At 44.6% G+C, this 16,617-nt stretch overlaps 2 protein-coding genes and 1 long non-coding RNA gene across 7 annotated transcripts in view; 2 read left to right on the forward strand and 1 right to left on the reverse strand.

Moving 5' to 3' along the window:
- Positions 1–7,793, forward strand: part of LOC110489918 — a 25,070-nt gene extending 17,277 nt beyond the window's left edge. The window contains exon 4 of the long non-coding RNA XR_005036747.1: positions 7,682–7,793. This is a non-coding gene — a long non-coding RNA (uncharacterized LOC110489918). The remainder of the gene's footprint in view (positions 1–7,681) is intronic.
- LOC110501561 (E3 ubiquitin-protein ligase E3D-like) lies at positions 1,131–16,015 on the reverse strand. The gene is made up of 8 exons (XM_036948656.1): positions 15,698–16,015; positions 7,610–7,821; positions 5,396–5,486; positions 4,737–4,977; positions 3,947–4,019; positions 3,480–3,558; positions 3,135–3,243; positions 1,131–2,992 (listed from the first exon to the last, which is right to left on the reverse strand). Exons 1-8 carry the CDS (start codon positions 15,784–15,786, stop codon positions 2,816–2,818), a joined length of 1,071 nt encoding a protein of 356 aa, XP_036804551.1. The 5' UTR covers positions 15,787–16,015; the 3' UTR covers positions 1,131–2,815.
- The window catches only part of LOC110489908 (protein dopey-1), a 41,456-nt gene continuing 40,848 nt past the window's right edge, over positions 16,010–16,617 (forward strand). For 3 of the 5 annotated variants that reach the window (XM_036948594.1, XM_036948631.1, XM_036948623.1), the window contains exon 1: positions 16,053–16,450. The gene's annotated coding sequence lies outside the window, so the exon portion shown is untranslated. Of the gene's footprint in view, positions 16,451–16,617 lie in introns of all 5 variants that reach the window. The other 2 variants (XM_036948609.1, XM_036948603.1) reach the window with 2 other exon arrangements.

Here is a 16,617-nt window from a genome sequence, read left to right on the forward strand (position 1 = left end):
CCCAAGGAGCACTGTGCAAGCGATAATATTGAAATGGAAGGAGTATCAGACCACTGCAAATCTACCAAGACCTGGCCGTCCCTCTAAACTTTCAGCTCATACAAGGAGAAGACTGATCAGAGATGCAGCCAAGAGGCCCATGATCACTCTGGATGAACTGCAGAGATCTACAGCTGAGGTGGGAGACTCTGTCCATAGGACAACAATCAGTCGTATATTGCACAAATCTGGCCTTTATGGAAGAGTGGCAAGAAGAAAGCCATTTCTTAAAGATATCCATAAAAAGTGTTGTTTAAAGTTTGCCACAAGCCACCTGGGAGACACACCAAACATGTGGAAGAAGGTGCTCTGGTCAGATGAAACCAAAATTGAACTTTTTGGCAACAATGCAAAACGTTATGTTTGGCGTAAAAGCAACACAGCTGAACACACCATCCCCACTGTCAAACATGGTGGTGGCAGCATCATGGTTTGGGCCTGCTTTTCTTCAACAGGGACAGGGAAGATGGTTAAAATTGATGGGAAGATGGATGGAGCCAAATACAGGACCATTCTGGAAGAAAACCTGATGGAGTCTGCAAAAGACCTGAGACTGGGACGGAGATTTGTCTTCCAACAAGACAATGATCCAAAACATAAAGCAAAATCTACAATGGAATGGTTCAAAAATAAACATATCCAGGTGTTAGAATGGCCAAGTCAAAGTCCAGACCTGAATCCAATCGAGAATCTGTGGAAAGAACTGAAAACTGCTGTTCACAAATGCTCTCCATCCAACCTCACTGAGCTCGAGCTGTTTTGCAAGGAGGAATGGGAAAAAATTTCAGTCTCTCGATGTGCAAAACTGATAGAGACATACCCCAAGCGACTTACAGCTGTAATCGCAGCAAAAGGTGGCGCTACAAAGTATTAACTTAAGGGGGCTGAATAATTTTGCACGCCCAATTTTTCAGTTTTTGATTTGTTAAAAAAGTTTGAAATATCCAATAAATGTCGTTCCACTTCATGATTGTGTCCCACTTGTTGTTGATTCTTCACAAAAAAATACAGTTTTATATCTTTATGTTTGAAGCCTGAAATGTGGCAAAAGGTCGCAAAGTTCAAGGGGGCCGAATACTTTCGCAAGGCACTGTAAGTCAAATATCTCTCAGAGGTTCACATCTTCTAGGCAAGGGGACATAAATCCCAGTTTGAAGTGTTATGATGTTAATCAAATAATTTGAATATACCACTGTGTAATGTTGAACAGCGAGAGTTTGAAAGGGATGGAGGAATGAGAAAGTGAGGGAGAGATTGATTCCCTGTCACAGGTTGTGGAAGCGATCCAGGTTTTTTCATTACATTTGTCCATCTGTGCAGTAGCCCTGTGAGAGACACTGTGTTAAAATGCTGATAAGCCCTTAGTATCGAAAGTAACACTCACTTAGTATACAGTGAATACAACTGCTTTTACAGTAAAGAAAAGCATAACACATGCAGCGCTGGTCATAACACTTCAACAGTCACCCAAGTCCACCTGGGGTGTAGTGTTGAGGAGCCATTGTTCAAACAGAAGCAAATGGCTGAAACTAACCTGACCTTGTCCAATAAGAAACCCTCGTATTCATTGCAAAAAATGTTTTTCGACAGTTTGTACTAATGAGTACACCCCTGGTAATAAATTAGATTAGTTCTGCAGTCGTCAACTCTACACTAATCAAGTCATTGCCCTCAGTGACAGCCACAATTAAATTAAGCAGAGGCTCGAACAATTCTCCCACCAATTATAGACACATTACTGGCGTGCATCTCCAACAAACACCACGTCACCTCCAGTACGTTCAACCAAGACAGACGGTGCTCCGTGACTTACACGGCTGAATTAAAACATGGTCAGGGATAAATGTCTCATATGTAACAGTATGTAACGTTAGGCCTAGATGAAACAGATGTTTCTCTACCACTTCCCCACCTTCATATAAGCTGTGTCAGCCAATAGCCATGCTGTTTTCTTCCCGAAATGTTGGAGGGGTGATCCGTTTTAAGCTAGTGTAGGTCAGGGCTCTCCAACCCTGTTCCTGGAGAGCTAACCTCCTGTAGGTTTTCGCTCCAACCCCAGTTGTAACTAACCTGATTTAGCTTATCAACCTACTAATTATCAACCTGCGTGCTAAGATTGGAGGGAAAACCTACAGGATGGTAGCTCTCCAGGAACAGGGTTGGAGAGCCTTGGCGTAGGGTGTTTGTGTATTCAAATCCGAGCCTGGATTTCCAGAGTATTGCAGGCTTTCTGTTCTTACCTGATATTTAATTCCACCCACCTGGTGTCCCAGGTCTAAACCAGTCCCTGATTTAGATGGGAAGAATGAAAATCAGCAGTGGAACTGGCTTCGAGGTCCAGATTTGAATACAGATTTGAATACCCCTGAATACCTCCTGTCATACTTAAAACAGCAGGCAATTTCCCATCCTACATGCAGTTAACAGCACCGATGTGATGCGCTGAGTTACGCTGTACTGTAGTGCCGTGCGGATAGGAGTGGAGTCCTCTCCTTTCATCTACAGTTTGTTAATTACAGCTCGGCTGCCAGTCTGCTGGAGTGGCTGTCACATCCTACAAAGCAAAACCAGACTGCTCTAAGGTGAAGAAGGAAATCGTAACCGAAGTGAAGAACCCTCCTGCGGGGGAACTCGGCATGGAGGAACATGGAGCAGCCACCACATCTATCTGTGACTCATTTCTGTTCTCAGTTGCAAAACACAATTTTAGAATAAATAAAAACATACTTTAGCAGAAATGCAGAGGCTGACATTCAGCAGGAGATTGGCATGTAGGCTATATCTCACTCTTGGTGTGTGCTGCCAGTGCTTTGACGGCGCTGCCAGCCTTAGTGGGTGATTGACGCTTTGAACACTGGCGGTGGCCGGGAGAGGTGACAGCATCACCTCTGACAGCCGGTGACATAGTGGCAGAGAGAGAGACGATGAGGGAGTCACTGTTCAGGAGCCAGAGCTGAGGATCAGAAGAAGTCATTGAACACTTCACATCCGCTCTGTTAAAGCCACACACATTTCACCAATGCAAACGGCGTTTCTACCTCACATATTTCAAGCCTTCTCGCTCACACATATGCACGCACGTTCACACCTCTTACCAATATGAAGGCTTTTCCATCTGGGGTCTGGATAGAGAAATGAAACACGCTCTGTGAGGAGGACAGCTCCACCAGTCTGGCAGCTATGGTCTGTTCCAGGAACAGTGACCTGTGGAAGAGTGGGGCATGGTTAACCATCATTATGAATTCTACCTTCCTGTGTCTAAAATAATATTCTATCTCATTGGCATTGTAGTAACAAAAGGTCATATCCGGCATCTGCATCATGAAGAACGATACATTTCCATTGATTTGCACTTTGAGTAGCTGAGTATCCGTATGATGATGAGTATCCACAGATGTTACAGCAACATGCACCAGTCTGAGAAGCATCAGCATAGTTACCTGTCTAGAGAGGTATCAAACTGTCTGTCTCCCACACTGGGTCTCACCGTCACCTCTGTGATGTAGACTTTCAGGGTCCCTGCAACATTTACAGAAACTGTTACCATTGAGCGAACCCTCATGCAGACAGAACCTGGCCTGGGCATCTTTCCTAATGCAATGTAACTTCATTATGGTTCAAGCCCCGGGGTAGATGATAAAAGTTGGTAATTGAACTGGCAAACGAAGGGCTGCTGATCTCATGCCATTCACTGCCTTTGTGCCCGTGAACAAGGAACTTAAGCACTAAAATTGCTCTGGTCGTGCCGCTCTGAGGCAGACGCTGTGCTGCTCCCAACCAGGGTGTGTTTGTGTGTGTGTGTGTGTGTGTGTGTGTGTGATATTGGGTATTATGACATCAATTCAATAAATTCCCGTTGAAAAAATTGACAATATACAGTATCTATTCTATAAAGACGGTTGTGTACCTGGTGCCACAGCCTCTCCCAGGCCGGCTGTGCAGCTCTTACAGGAGACAAGCGTACGCCTGCGGTTGGATTTCTACAAAAAATAACAGAAAAATACTAAATAAAGCTAAAGACAAGAACACACAGTTCTAATTTAAGTTCCTCCAAAACGGAAATCGATAACTGCAATCAAACAGCCTAAAAAGAGGAGAGAGCAATGGGCAGGCAGAATTCCTCTCCTCATCTCTCTTTCCACTTCCCATCCACTCAACCACAACCACACTAAAAGGCCCAGGCTGAGCCACAGATAGTGACTAATAGATGGAGAGGGAAATCAATCCCACTCCAGATAGTGATGGAGAGAGAGAGAGAGAGGCCTGGCTGTAAGCTCGGGCTAAAAAGTGGCTCACGATAAGTGTTGATGTGCTGCCTGTCTGCCCGCCTCCCCAAGTTTCCTCTCTAAAAGGGAGTGCTGCTAGCTGCTGCTGGTAGTGAAGTAGAATGTGTCCATCTCCTCCTGCCAGTCTCGGGCCCAGTGGGATGGGGGGTATACAGATACAGTCTCCCACTAACAATGAGCCTGAAGCACATACACTGCTCATGTAACTACAGTACACTTTCCAAACATGAGGGAAACTTTTGAAAATTTAGCTTTACTTTTTGGTAGGTATACAGCACATTTGGGATGGGGGAGTGAGAGCGAGGTGAAACGTCAAAATTATGTATCTAACAAACATCAAAGTGATGCGCAATGCTAAAACAGCATTGATCTTCTGCCTCAGAGGTTCCTTCCTTCCTTGCCTCCTCTCACCGGTGTGTCCTGATTTTGACCATCAGCCATTTTGTTGGTGATGGGCCTGGGGCTGAGCTCCTGGGTGAGAGTCTCCTCACAGCCTCTATCCCGGGGCACAAGGAGGTGAGTGTCGCCCAGTAAACAGTCCTCCGCTCGGGGCAGCAGCTTCAGGTTGGCAAAGGGGTCCGGATGGCAACACCAGTCATCCACCAGGGAGCTCCAGTTGCCGTTGGGGAGAGGGAGCACTCGCTTGAACACCCTGAGAAAAGTCAATGACATTACATTGTTACACAATGGAGACTACTTGTACTGTGATGAAATTAATCGATAACTTCAATCAAAAACCTATTTGCATGAATCAATCAAAAGCATATTTGCATTAACAGGGAAAGCTGGGCAATATTCCAGTTCTACCCATTTTCCATGACATAATGTCACAAACATATGTATTCCCTAAGCAGGTGTGTGTGGGTGTGCATGTATCCCCCTATCCAATGTCTCCATGACATTGGGAGATGAGCTGAGACAGAACACAGCACTGTCCTCTAGCTCAAACAGCCATCCATCTCCCTCACTGAACCCATCTTCTCCACTACTGTGAGCGGCATCACTTCCTGTGTCTGAACGGAGGACGTAAATTAACCAACAAACCAACTTCCTTCTCGTGGTCGTCTCACCTCTCCTCCAGCACCCTGGTCCCACAGGACTGGCAGTGGAAGCAATAACTCTCTTGGACCAGCAGCCTCTCCATCACACTCCCCAGGGCCCCTGTCAGGAGAGAGTAGCCACAGAAAACATAAACAACTCTATCGGCGGAAAAGAGATTCACCTAGAGACGGAGCAAAAGTCGATAAACACCGGGGTGGTGGCGGACTGGCGGTGGTGAAAGAAGCTGGGAAGAAAGCTGCCAATCAATCTGTTTTTGATTGGATTTGTCAATGAATTACCCCCCCCCCCCCCCCCCCCAGCTGTCCTTGTGTTGTGTCGGCTGAGCCGTTGGGTGGGGCACTAAATTACTCCCTCACACCATAAAACACACAGAGGGAACAAAGGCAGGGAGATGAAGGCCTGGGGTCTGGGCCCATATCCAAAAAGCATTTCAGAGAAGGAGTGCTCAAAAACAGATTAATTGCCAGCTTTCTGCCAAGCTGATTTCACCACCGCCAGTCCGCCACCACCGCAGTGTTTATCAATTTTTGCCCCCTAGATCAGACTTTTTGTGTATATGGATAGGGAGAGAGACATGGGAGCAATCTCCTCTGGTTCCCAGGTTAGTGCTGCAATGACTACAGTTAATATAAGCCAGATCTGATGAGTGAGACAAAGTAAACCTGGGGTGTATTCATTGGACACCAAACAGAAGAAAACAGACTGGTGCCAGAACAACAACCTCTCCCTCAACGTGATCAAGACAAAGGAGATCATTGCAGACTACATGAAAAGGAGGACCGGACCTCCCGGGTGGTGCAGTGGTTAAGGGCGCTGTACTGCAGAGCCAGCAGAGACTCTGGGTTCGCTCCCAGGCTCTGTCGTAACCGGCCGCGACCAGGAGGTCCGTGGGCCGACGCACAATTGGCCTAGCGTCGTGCGGGTTAGGGAGGGCTTGGCCGGTAGGGATATCCTTGTCTCATCGCGCACCAGCGACTCCCGTGGCGGGCCGGGCGCAGTGCGTGCTAACCAAGGTCGCCAGGTGCACGGTGTTTCCTCCGACACATTGGTGCGGCTGGCTTCCGGGTTGGATGCGCGCTATGTTAAGAAGCAGTGCGGCTTGGTTGGGTTGTGTATCGGAGGACGCATGACTCTCAACCTTCGTCTCTCCCGAGCCCGTAAGGGAGTTGTAACGATGAGACAAGATAGTAGCTACTAACAATTGGATACCAAAATTGGGGAGAAATTGGGGAGAAAAGGGGGAAAAATTCACACACAAAAAAAAAGAAAAGAAAGAAGAGGAGGACCGAGCATGCCCCCATTCTCATCGACGGGGCTGTAGGTTGAGAGCTTCAAGTTACTTGGTGTCCACATCACCAACAAACTAACATGGTCCAAGCACACCAAGACAGTCGTGAAGAGGGCACGGCAATACCTATTCCCCCTGAGGAGAATATTTGGCATGGTCCTCAGATCCTCAAAAGGTTCTACATCTGCACCATCGAGAGCATGGTTGCATCACTGCCTGGTATGGCAACTGCTCGGCCTCCGACCGCAAGGCACTACAGTGGATAGTGCGTACGACCCAGTACATCACTGGGGCCAAGCTTCCTGCCATCCAGGACCTCTATACCAGGCGGTGTCAGAGGAAGGCCCTATAAATTGTCAAAAGACTACAGCCACCCTAGTCATAGACTGTTCTCTCTGCTACTGCACGGCAAGCGGTACCGGTGCGCCACGTCTAGGTCCAAGAGGCTTCCAAACAGCTTCTACCCCCAAGCCATAAGACTCCTGAGCATCTAATCAAATGGCTACCCAGACTACCCATTAGGAAAATCAAGTTACAGCTGATTCAGGTCAAATATTCACATTGTCTGTATATCTATCAGTGTGTGTAGCTTTATGCACCAGACAGGACGGGCCAATTACTGAGCCGATGACTCAGTCCTTTATAGATCAGTACTGTGTGGGCTGATCAGGCTTCAGAGAGCACACAGGAGGACTCCTCCACTGTTTCAGTTTGAGGGAAGGCTTCACAGCCACAGACTAACCGACTCAAGCCAGATGAGAATAAATTATATAAATAACAAATTATCTGCTGATACTGTTCCATCTTGCCTGAAGTGGAGATGGTAATTAGGCTATGTGAGAAACATACATTGACATGGTGGTAATTCTGTCTCTGTGTATGTGCGTACGTGCACACATTTATTTTTGAGTGTCGTCCATACAGCTAGCCTCACCATTCCCTGTAACATCTGTGTGCTGTTCCAAATTGAGGCGCATTCTGAAGTGTATCTCGTCTCCTGTTCCAGGTGCCTCCCTGCAGGAGCCCTCCACGAGGCTGACCCCTGCTGGCAGCTCCACGATTAGCAGGACCCGAGGAGTCCGGATGTGGAAGGACAAATCTCCTCCTGTAACTCTCACCTCTGCATAGCTCTTAGCCACATCTCTCCTGGGGGAGGGACAGACAGAGAGTGTCTTAATTTTTCTAAGCACAGGTAAACCTGGTAACAAAACATATACAATTGGATTAATGACTCAGCATAATGGTAGACTTCTGCACAATGGCTAAGAGCCAAATGAGACCACGTTCCTTGACAAGTGGATGATAAACAAGTGAATGGTAGACCAGTGTGTGTGTGTGTGTGACAGTACTGAAGTAATTTATCATAACCTTCCAACCTGTCCTTATCCCCCTCTACCTCCTGCCTGTTGCCGTCTCAGCTCAAAGTAGAAGTCTAATGAGTTAGAGGAAAACTTGCAAAGAGAGAGGATGCACTCACTGCTCTGAAGGAAGAAGGGAAACGAGCTGTAGGTCAACTGAAGGGAGAGAGGGAGAGAGAAATAAAGAGATTTATATTGTATGTGTGTGTAAGAAAGAGAAATGAAGGAAGAAATAAAGAGTGGTGGGTAGGGGAAAGAGCATGTACAATGTTTATCTAATAGAGAAAAAGTCCCCCCCCCCCCCCCTCGAAGCGATACCCCTGATGCACTCATGCATGGATGATATGTTGCCCTCTGCTCAATCTCTTGGTTCGATGCAATTATTTTCACTAGCCATGCAATGTGTCTCTGTCCATGCTTGACACAACTGCTGTCCCCCAGGAAGAAAAACATATTTCCCAGCAAAGACAGCTTTAAAGACTTGGGTCAGCTGCATTGGATTTTCTCACTTCCAACCGAGTGGAGGAAGCAACAACAAACAACTGGAAGTAACCATCATCAGATTTGCTCTAAATTATTCTGTCTACAATTAGATATTTAGGCTACTACTGCCTCACCAGACAATACACAAGCGATTGGTAAAACAAGGGTCTCTAACCAGTAAAACCTGCTCTTTTTTTTACAAGATATTATCCAACTATAGAACAATTAGGCTATGCAGCGAAGCACCGACTAGGCTATAGGCCTAACCTACAGAATCCCACACCAATAAACTGTAACACATTTAGGGGACTTTTCTGTTTCCATCTACCGTGTCTCAATGGGCCATGGCTCCGGCAGGCCTGCTCTCACTTGGGGCAAAAGCCAGGCCACTGCTACTTTTCAGATTGTGTTTACATAACAATGGCTAACTGTGAACTTTAACACCTTCTCACAAAGCAACTGTTTTGATAACCTATGCAGAGGTTGTTGATTCTGCTCTTCACAAGTCCTCACTGTCAGCCCTGTGGAACAGTGGAAACACAATTTCCCAAGTATCACAGAAGGGTGTATACACTTGTATAACACTGGTGTTACAGTCGAAAAGCAGCATTAAGTGAGAAGAGTATACGTTTATTCTCAGAGATTAAAAGATTAATTAGGGGCCGATTCAAATTTGAGATAAGCAGACTTAACATGGACTTAGGTCCATAAAACATGGATTTAAGTCAAAATATTTTGTTTTAAGTCCATCTTAAGTCAACTTATCTCAAGTCTGATTAGGGCCCTAACGCTGTTTTTGTTAACAGTCCAAATGCAGCATTAGGGCCCTATTAAAACTAAACATTTTGACTTAAGAGCATGTTTTATGGACTCAAGTCCATGTTAAGTCTGACTAGCTGTCACAGCTGGAATGGCCCATTTCATTTTATAATATCAACGAAACAAAAAAATAGCCCAATGTGAAACTGTTCATTTCCTACTTCAAAACCACAACTGGTGTCAAAATATAGCATTACATCCATGAGAACATGTTGGCCCAATATATGTGATGTAAGGGCAGGGCCATCACCTGTTTCCTAACATTCGGGGGTCATATCTGAAGAGCAGGGGCTGAGAGGGTTGTAAGGTCAGAGGAGAAAAAGAGGCCCTTTTCTAATATAACTTCCTGCAATTCTACGTGATTGTATATGACTGGAGATATGAATCATATTTTTTATACCACACAAATGATCAAAATGGCAAGTTACTCTGATGTTGAAATAGGCCTACCGAGATCAATAAAACAAACTGCCCATGTCTTAAACGCAACCAATAGCATAGGCCTGTGAAAAGAGAGGATACACATATTTTAGGCCTACAATATGAGGAAATTAAAGTACACCAACTTTCTGGTGGCACTCACTTATCCAAACAGATTTTTCCCGCAATTGTATTTTGAAATATATATATAAAAAATATGCTGTTCATTGATAGCTACAACAGTCGGCGGTTTGATATTTGGCGCCTGGGCTGCAGCCTTGGCGCTCATGTTTAAAAAAATATATATATATTTTATTTATTTTACCTTTATTTAACCAGGTAGGCAAGTTGAGAACAAGTTCTCATTTACAATTGCGACCTGGCCAAGATAAAGCAAAGCAGTTCGACAGATACAACGACACGAGTTACACATGGAGTAAAACAAACATACAGTCAATAATACAGTATAAACAAGTCTATATACGATGTGAGCAAATGAGGTGAGATAAGGGAGGTAAAGGCAAAAAGGCCATGGTGGCAAAGTAAATACAATATAGCAGGTAAAACACTGGAATGGTAGATTTGCAATGGGAGAATGTGCAAAGTAGAAATACAAATAATTGGGTGCAAAGGAGCAAAATAAATAAATAAATAAAATACAGTAGGGAAAGAGGTAGTTGTTTGGGCTAAATTATAGGTGGGCTATGTACAGGTGCAGTAATCTGTGAGCTGCTCTGACAGTTGGTGCTTAAAGCTAGTGAGGGAGATAAGTGTTTCCAGTTTCAGAGATTTTTGTAGCTCGTTCCAGTCATTGGCAGCAGAGAACTGGAAAGAGAGGCGGCCAAATAAAGAATTGGTTTTGGGGGTGACTAGAGAGATATACCTGCTGGAGCGTGTGCTACAGGTGGGAGATGCTATGGTGACCAGCGAGCTGAGATAAGGGGGGACTTTACCTAGCAGGGTCTTGTAGATGACATGGAGCCAGTGGGTTTGGCGACGAGTATGAAGCGAGGGCCAGCCAACGAGAGCGTACAGGTCGCAGTGGTGGGTAGTATATGGGGCTTTGGTGACAAAACGGATTGCACTGTGATAGACTGCATCCAATTTGTTGAGTAGGGTATTGGAGGCTATTTTGTAAATGACATCGCCAAAGTCGAGGATTGGTAGGATGGTCAGTTTTACAAGGGTATGTTTGGCAGCATGAGTGAAGGATGCTTTGTTGCGAAATAGGAAGCCAATTCTAGATTTAACTTTGGATTGGAGATGTTTGATATGGGTCTGGAAGGAGAGTTTACAGTCTAACCAGACACCTAAGTATTTGTAGTTGTCCACGTATTCTAAGTCAGAGCCGTCCAGAGTAGTGATGTTGGACAGGCGGGTAGGTGCAGGTAGCGATCGGTTGAAGAGCATGCATTTAGTTTTACTTGTATTTAAGAGCAATTGGAGGCCACGGAAGGAGAGTTGTATGGCATTGAAGCTTGCCTGGAGGGTTGTTAACACAGTGTCCGAAGAAGGGCCGGAAGTATACAGAATGGTGTCGTCTGCGTAGAGGTGGATCAGAGACTCACCAGCAGCAAGAGCAACCTCATTGATGTATACAGAGAAGAGAGTCGGTCCAAGAATTGAACCCTGTGGCACCCCCATAGAGACTGCCAGAGGTCCGGACAACAGACCCTCCGATTTGACACACTGAACTCTATCAGAGAAGTAGTTGGTGAACCAGGCGAGGCAATCATTTGAGAAACCAAGGCTGTTGAGTCTGCCGATGAGGATGTGGTGATTGACAGAGTCGAAAGCCTTGGCCAGATCAATGAATACGGCTGCACAGTAATGTTTCTTATCGATGGCGGTTAAGATATCATTTAGGACCTTGAGCGTGGCTGAGGTGCACCCATGACCAGCTCTGAAACCAGATTGCATAGCAGAGAAGGTATGGTGAGATTTGAAATGGTCGGTAATCTGTTTGTTGACTTGGCTTTCGAAGACCTTAGAAAGGCATGGTAGGATAGATATAGGTCTGTAGCAGTTTGGGTCAAGAGTGTCCCCCCCTTTGAAGAGGGGGATGACCGCAGCTGCTTTCCAATCTTTGGGAATCTCAGACGACACGAAAGAGAGGTTGAACAGGCTAGTAATAGGGGTGGCAACAATTTCGGCAGATAATTTTAGAAAGAAAGGGTCCAGATTGTCTAGCCCGGCTGATTTGTAGGGGTCCAGATTTTGCAGCTCTTTCAGAACATCAGCTGAATGGATTTGGGAGAAGGAGAAATGGGGAAGGCTTGGGCGAGTTGCTGTTGGGGGTGCAGTGCTGTTGACAGGGGTAGGAGTAGCCAGGTGGAAAGCATGGCCAGCAGTAGAAAAATGCTTATTGAAATTTTCAATTATGGTGGATTTATCAGTGGTGACAGTGTTTCCTATCTTCAGTGCAGTGGGCAGCTGGGAGGAGGTGTTCTTATTCTCCATGGACTTTACAGTGTCCCAGAACTTTTTTGAGTTAGTGTTGCAAGAAGCAAATTTCTGCTTGAAAAAGCTAGCCTTGGCTTTTCTAACTGCCTGTGTATAATGGTTTCTAGCTTCCCTGAACAGCTGCATATCACGGGGGCTGTTCGATGCTAATGCAGAACGCCATAGGATGTTTTTGTGTTGGTTAAGGGCAGTCAGGTCTGGGGAGAACCAAGGGCTATATCTGTTCCTGGTTCTAAATTTCTTGAATGGGGCATGTTTATTTAAGATGGTTAGGAAGGCATTTAAAAAAAATATCCAGGCATCCTCTACTGACGGGATGAGGTCAATATCCTTCCAGGATACCCCGGCCAGGTCGATTAGAAAGGCCTGCTCGCTGAAGTGTTTCAAGGAGCGTTTTACAGTGATGAGAGGAGGTCGTTTGACCGCTGACGCTGACCCATTACGGATGCAGGCAATGAGGCAGTGATCGCTGAGATCTTGGTTGAAGACAGCAGAGGTGTATTTAGAGGGGAAGTTGGTTAGGATGATATCTATGAGGGTGCCCCTGTTTAAGGCTTTGGGGAGGTACCTGGTAGGTTCATTGATCATTTGTGTGAGATTGAGGGCATCAAGTTTAGATTGTAGGATGGCTGGGGTGTTAAGCATGTTCCAGTTTAGGTCGCCTAGCAGCACGAGCTCTGAAGATAGATGGGGGGCAATCAGTTCACATATGGTGTCCAGAGCACAGCTGGGGGCAGAGGGTGGTCTATAGCAGGCGGCAACGGTGAGAGACTTGTTTTTAGAGAGGTGGATTTTTAAAAGTAGAAGTTCAAATTGTTTGGTTACAGACCTGGATAGTAGGACAGAACTCTGCAGGCTATCTTTGCAGTAGATTGCAACACCGCCCCCTTTGGCAGTTCTATCTTGTCTGAAAATGTTGTAGTTCTGAATTAAAATGTCTGAATTTTTGGTGGTCTTCCTAAGCCAGGATTCAGACACAGCTAGAACATCCGGGTTGGCAGAGTGTGCTAAAGCAGTGAATAGAACAAACTTAGAGAGGAGGCTTCTAATGTTAACATGCATGAAACCCAGGCTATTACGGTTACAGAAGTCGTCAAAAGAGAGCGCCTGGGGAATAGGAGTGGAGCTAGGCACTGCAGGGCCTGGATTCACCTCTACATCGCCAGAGGAACATAGGAGGAGTAGAATAAGGGTGCGGCTAAAAGCAATAAGAATTGGTCGTCTAGAACGTCTGGAACAGAGAGTAAAAGGAGGTTTCTGGGGGCGATAAAATAGCATCAAGGTATAATGTACAGACAAAGGTAAGGTAGGATGTGAATACAGTGGAGGTAAACCTAGGTATTGAGTGATGAAGAGAGAGATATTGTCTCTAGAAACATAATTGAAACCAGGAGATGTCATTGCATGTGTGGGTGGTGGAACTAATAGGTTGGATAAGGTATAGTGAGCAGGACTAGAGGCTCTACAGTGAAATAAGCCAATACACACTAACCAGAACAGCAATGGACAAGACATAATGACATTAAGGAGAGGCATGCTTAGTCGAGTGATCAAAAGGGTCCAGTGAGTGGAGAGGTTGGTTGAGGGTCACGGCGATTTAGACAGCTAGCCAGGCCATCGGTAGCAAGCTAGCATAGGATGGAGGTCTGTTGTTAGCCACCTCTTGCGTTCGGTCAGTAGATTAGTGGGGTTCCGTGTGGTAGAGGGGATTAATCCAAATCACACAACAACAACAAAAATAAGAACAAAACAAAACAAAACACAATCAACAGCATAAAAAAAGAAGAGAGATATTGATCATCTATGGCTATATTATGCTCTCTGGTGTAGTATTTTCAACGATTTCATTTATTTCTGTAGAGACGGGAGTAGTTGCATAATTGGCACATTCATTTCAATTTAACTGCAGCACTTCGAGCGCCCCTTCCTGCAGCGCGCTGTATTTTCCAAGGCCAAATAATGAACACTTCTTCTTATTAATTCAATTGATCGTGGTCAATAATCCTATGAGGTTATTGTGAAGGTAGGCCTAATGTAACAATGATATATCAGCAAGTAGCCTAGCCTATTACAAGATAATAAATTCAGAAAGTCAATGAAGCCAATAGTGGTTTCAGCTACACTGTTATAGAAGGCATCCTTTTAACCTATAAGAAAAGATGTCAAATGACTTGAATAGCCTATGGGAAAAGTGTACACGTGTATTTGCATCAGTAGGCTATGTGACTGAAATGCATCAGAAAAGTATTGGAAAGTTGGGCTATAGGCCTAATGTGTGTGTAGAGAAGTTCTGGATTGCTTTCAATTGCTAGACTAAAGATAATGTGCACTCACCTCATTTTAGCTAATATTTCCAAGCATAAATGTAACCAAATATCCAAACGGAGATTCACTGAAAACAAAAATCGGACATTGATTGATTTATCAAGATGATTTCCCATGCGTGTCTCAAAACAGCGCAACGACTCTGTTCTCAATCAAAACGGTGCTGGTATTATCAGTTGACCACACATGGCAATTGCGTTACATTTATTATAACCAGCGGTGTAGTGATATTTTGTTTAGCTTGCCTACAGGACCACAATTTTGCATTATTATTACGTCATCATTTCTGAATGAAAGTATGTACCGACATTGTATAAGATCATTTTATAATATACATACAATGCATAATCCAAATTGCACGATTGCCTACACATACTGTAAGTAGCTCAAGGAAAATGTTATATTTTTTAAATCCTAAAACTCCACATTATGCCTACTTTACTATAAATTAGGCCGTCATCACTGTCAATCGTGAATGATAATTATTCACGTTTTACATGTGAAACGTACATGCTGCATGCATGCCAACCATTTGATCCAATCAGTTTCATGGCAATATGCATTTCAATCTTGAATGATGTAAAGGTGGGTCACCGGCCTAACTACTGTCTAATCGAATTTTCTAGCAGATGGAGTTAAACACAGCCACAGCATGAGAACAAAAATGCAACAACTTCAGCACAATCATCCTAAATTGACATAAACAATTACGTGGTGTTTTTGGTATAACAGTAGCCTGACATTATCTATGCTATTATGGTTGGTGTGTTATGTAGAATACTAATGAATCATTAAGTGATCTTGCGAGAAATATCACTATTCTGAGAAGTGTCACCAGCCACACTACACCCCTGATTATAACCGTTGGATGAAAAAGATTCGGGGTTGACCCAAAATCAATCGGGACTAAAGCCAGGTCCTGGTTATGTTCCTGTGATGTAGGTCCCGGAGTTGATGTTATAAATATCCCATAAGTGTGTGGTCCTTGCTTGAGATGTTGAATCCCTTTCTTTGCGTTTGTTCTGCGAGAATTTGTGCACGGCACGAACGCACCTCTGTCCTGTCCTGCGAACGTTAGCACAACTAGCTGACATTAGCTAAGACTAGCTAACGTTACCTAGCTAGTGCTTGCTAACTATTTCGCAAATAATTACCGGAGAAAAAGAAGACCACTTTGCAACCGCTTCATAAGTTCGATAAACACCCCACTGGGGTCCCCAGCTCCTTTGGTATTTTCTCCCATGGTGTGTCTGTCTTTTTCTTCTATGTACTTCTGGTACTCGCAATGGTTAACATTTAATAACAAAGACACGTGCAGTTTACTTTTTGCTTTAACAGAGATAACGAAATGGCTGTGTACATCTGATTGTCAGTATGGTGAATTAAAGTAAATGTAGCAATAAAAATCATCAGCCTATCAATTTAAAACGGTGAAGACTTCTAAGGCATTTATTTGACGAGCTATCAACAAGAGCCGGAACTTCTATATCGCTAGGATGGATTGCAGTCGGACAAATGAAGTAGACGTGCAACAATCTGCAATGCAGTCTGGGACAGCTGTAAACGGGATTGTTTGGGCTTTGTGAACCTGAAAGTAGGGCAGGTGTGGTTTTGATGGTAGTTTGTTATTCAATAATAAAGGTAAAGACATCGCTATCTCAGAATATGTAGGATACACGTTATTATCTGACCCGTGAGCGTTGTGTGCTTACTTGACAAGTGCCACGGTTTAACTGATTCGACGACAGGGGCCCGGCAACAGCAACACGGGCATTGCTATCACATACCGTTAGCTAGCAAGGATACATTTCCCACTGTGCCAATAGCGCAGACTGATTTTTTTTTCTTCCATTCGTCAAGCTGGATAAATAATTTAGTGATAGAGGTTTTCAAATATCCTACTAACGGTAAGCATTTATCGTTGATAGTCACGGCCGAGAAATAACTGTCGTTGCTAGCTTTGGGACACAACATCGGGAGTTAGTCTGTCTGAGAATGTGTCCCAAAGCTAGTCATTGCAGGCTGTAACGTTACAGCGAACTAAGTTACATTGTACTATTGTAACCATCTGGGT

The sequence above is a fragment of the Oncorhynchus mykiss genome, chromosome 2 (genome assembly GCF_013265735.2).
Source record: "Oncorhynchus mykiss isolate Arlee chromosome 2, USDA_OmykA_1.1, whole genome shotgun sequence".
In the NCBI taxonomy this organism is placed as follows: Eukaryota; Metazoa; Chordata; class Actinopteri; order Salmoniformes; family Salmonidae; genus Oncorhynchus; species Oncorhynchus mykiss.

Coding starts and splice junctions, on each gene's coding strand:
- LOC110501561 (XM_036948656.1), bottom strand. CDS start 15,786: ATGGGAGAAAATACCAAAGGAGCTGGGGACCCCAGTGGGGTGTTTATC. Junction 7,822..15,697: donor AGTGGTCTTCTTTTTCTCCG/GTAATTATTTGC, acceptor TCCCTCCCCCAG/GAGAGATGTGGCTAAGAGCT. Junction 3,244..3,479: donor TTTGATACCTCTCTAGACAG/GTAACTATGCTG, acceptor ACTCTTCCACAG/GTCACTGTTCCTGGAACAGA.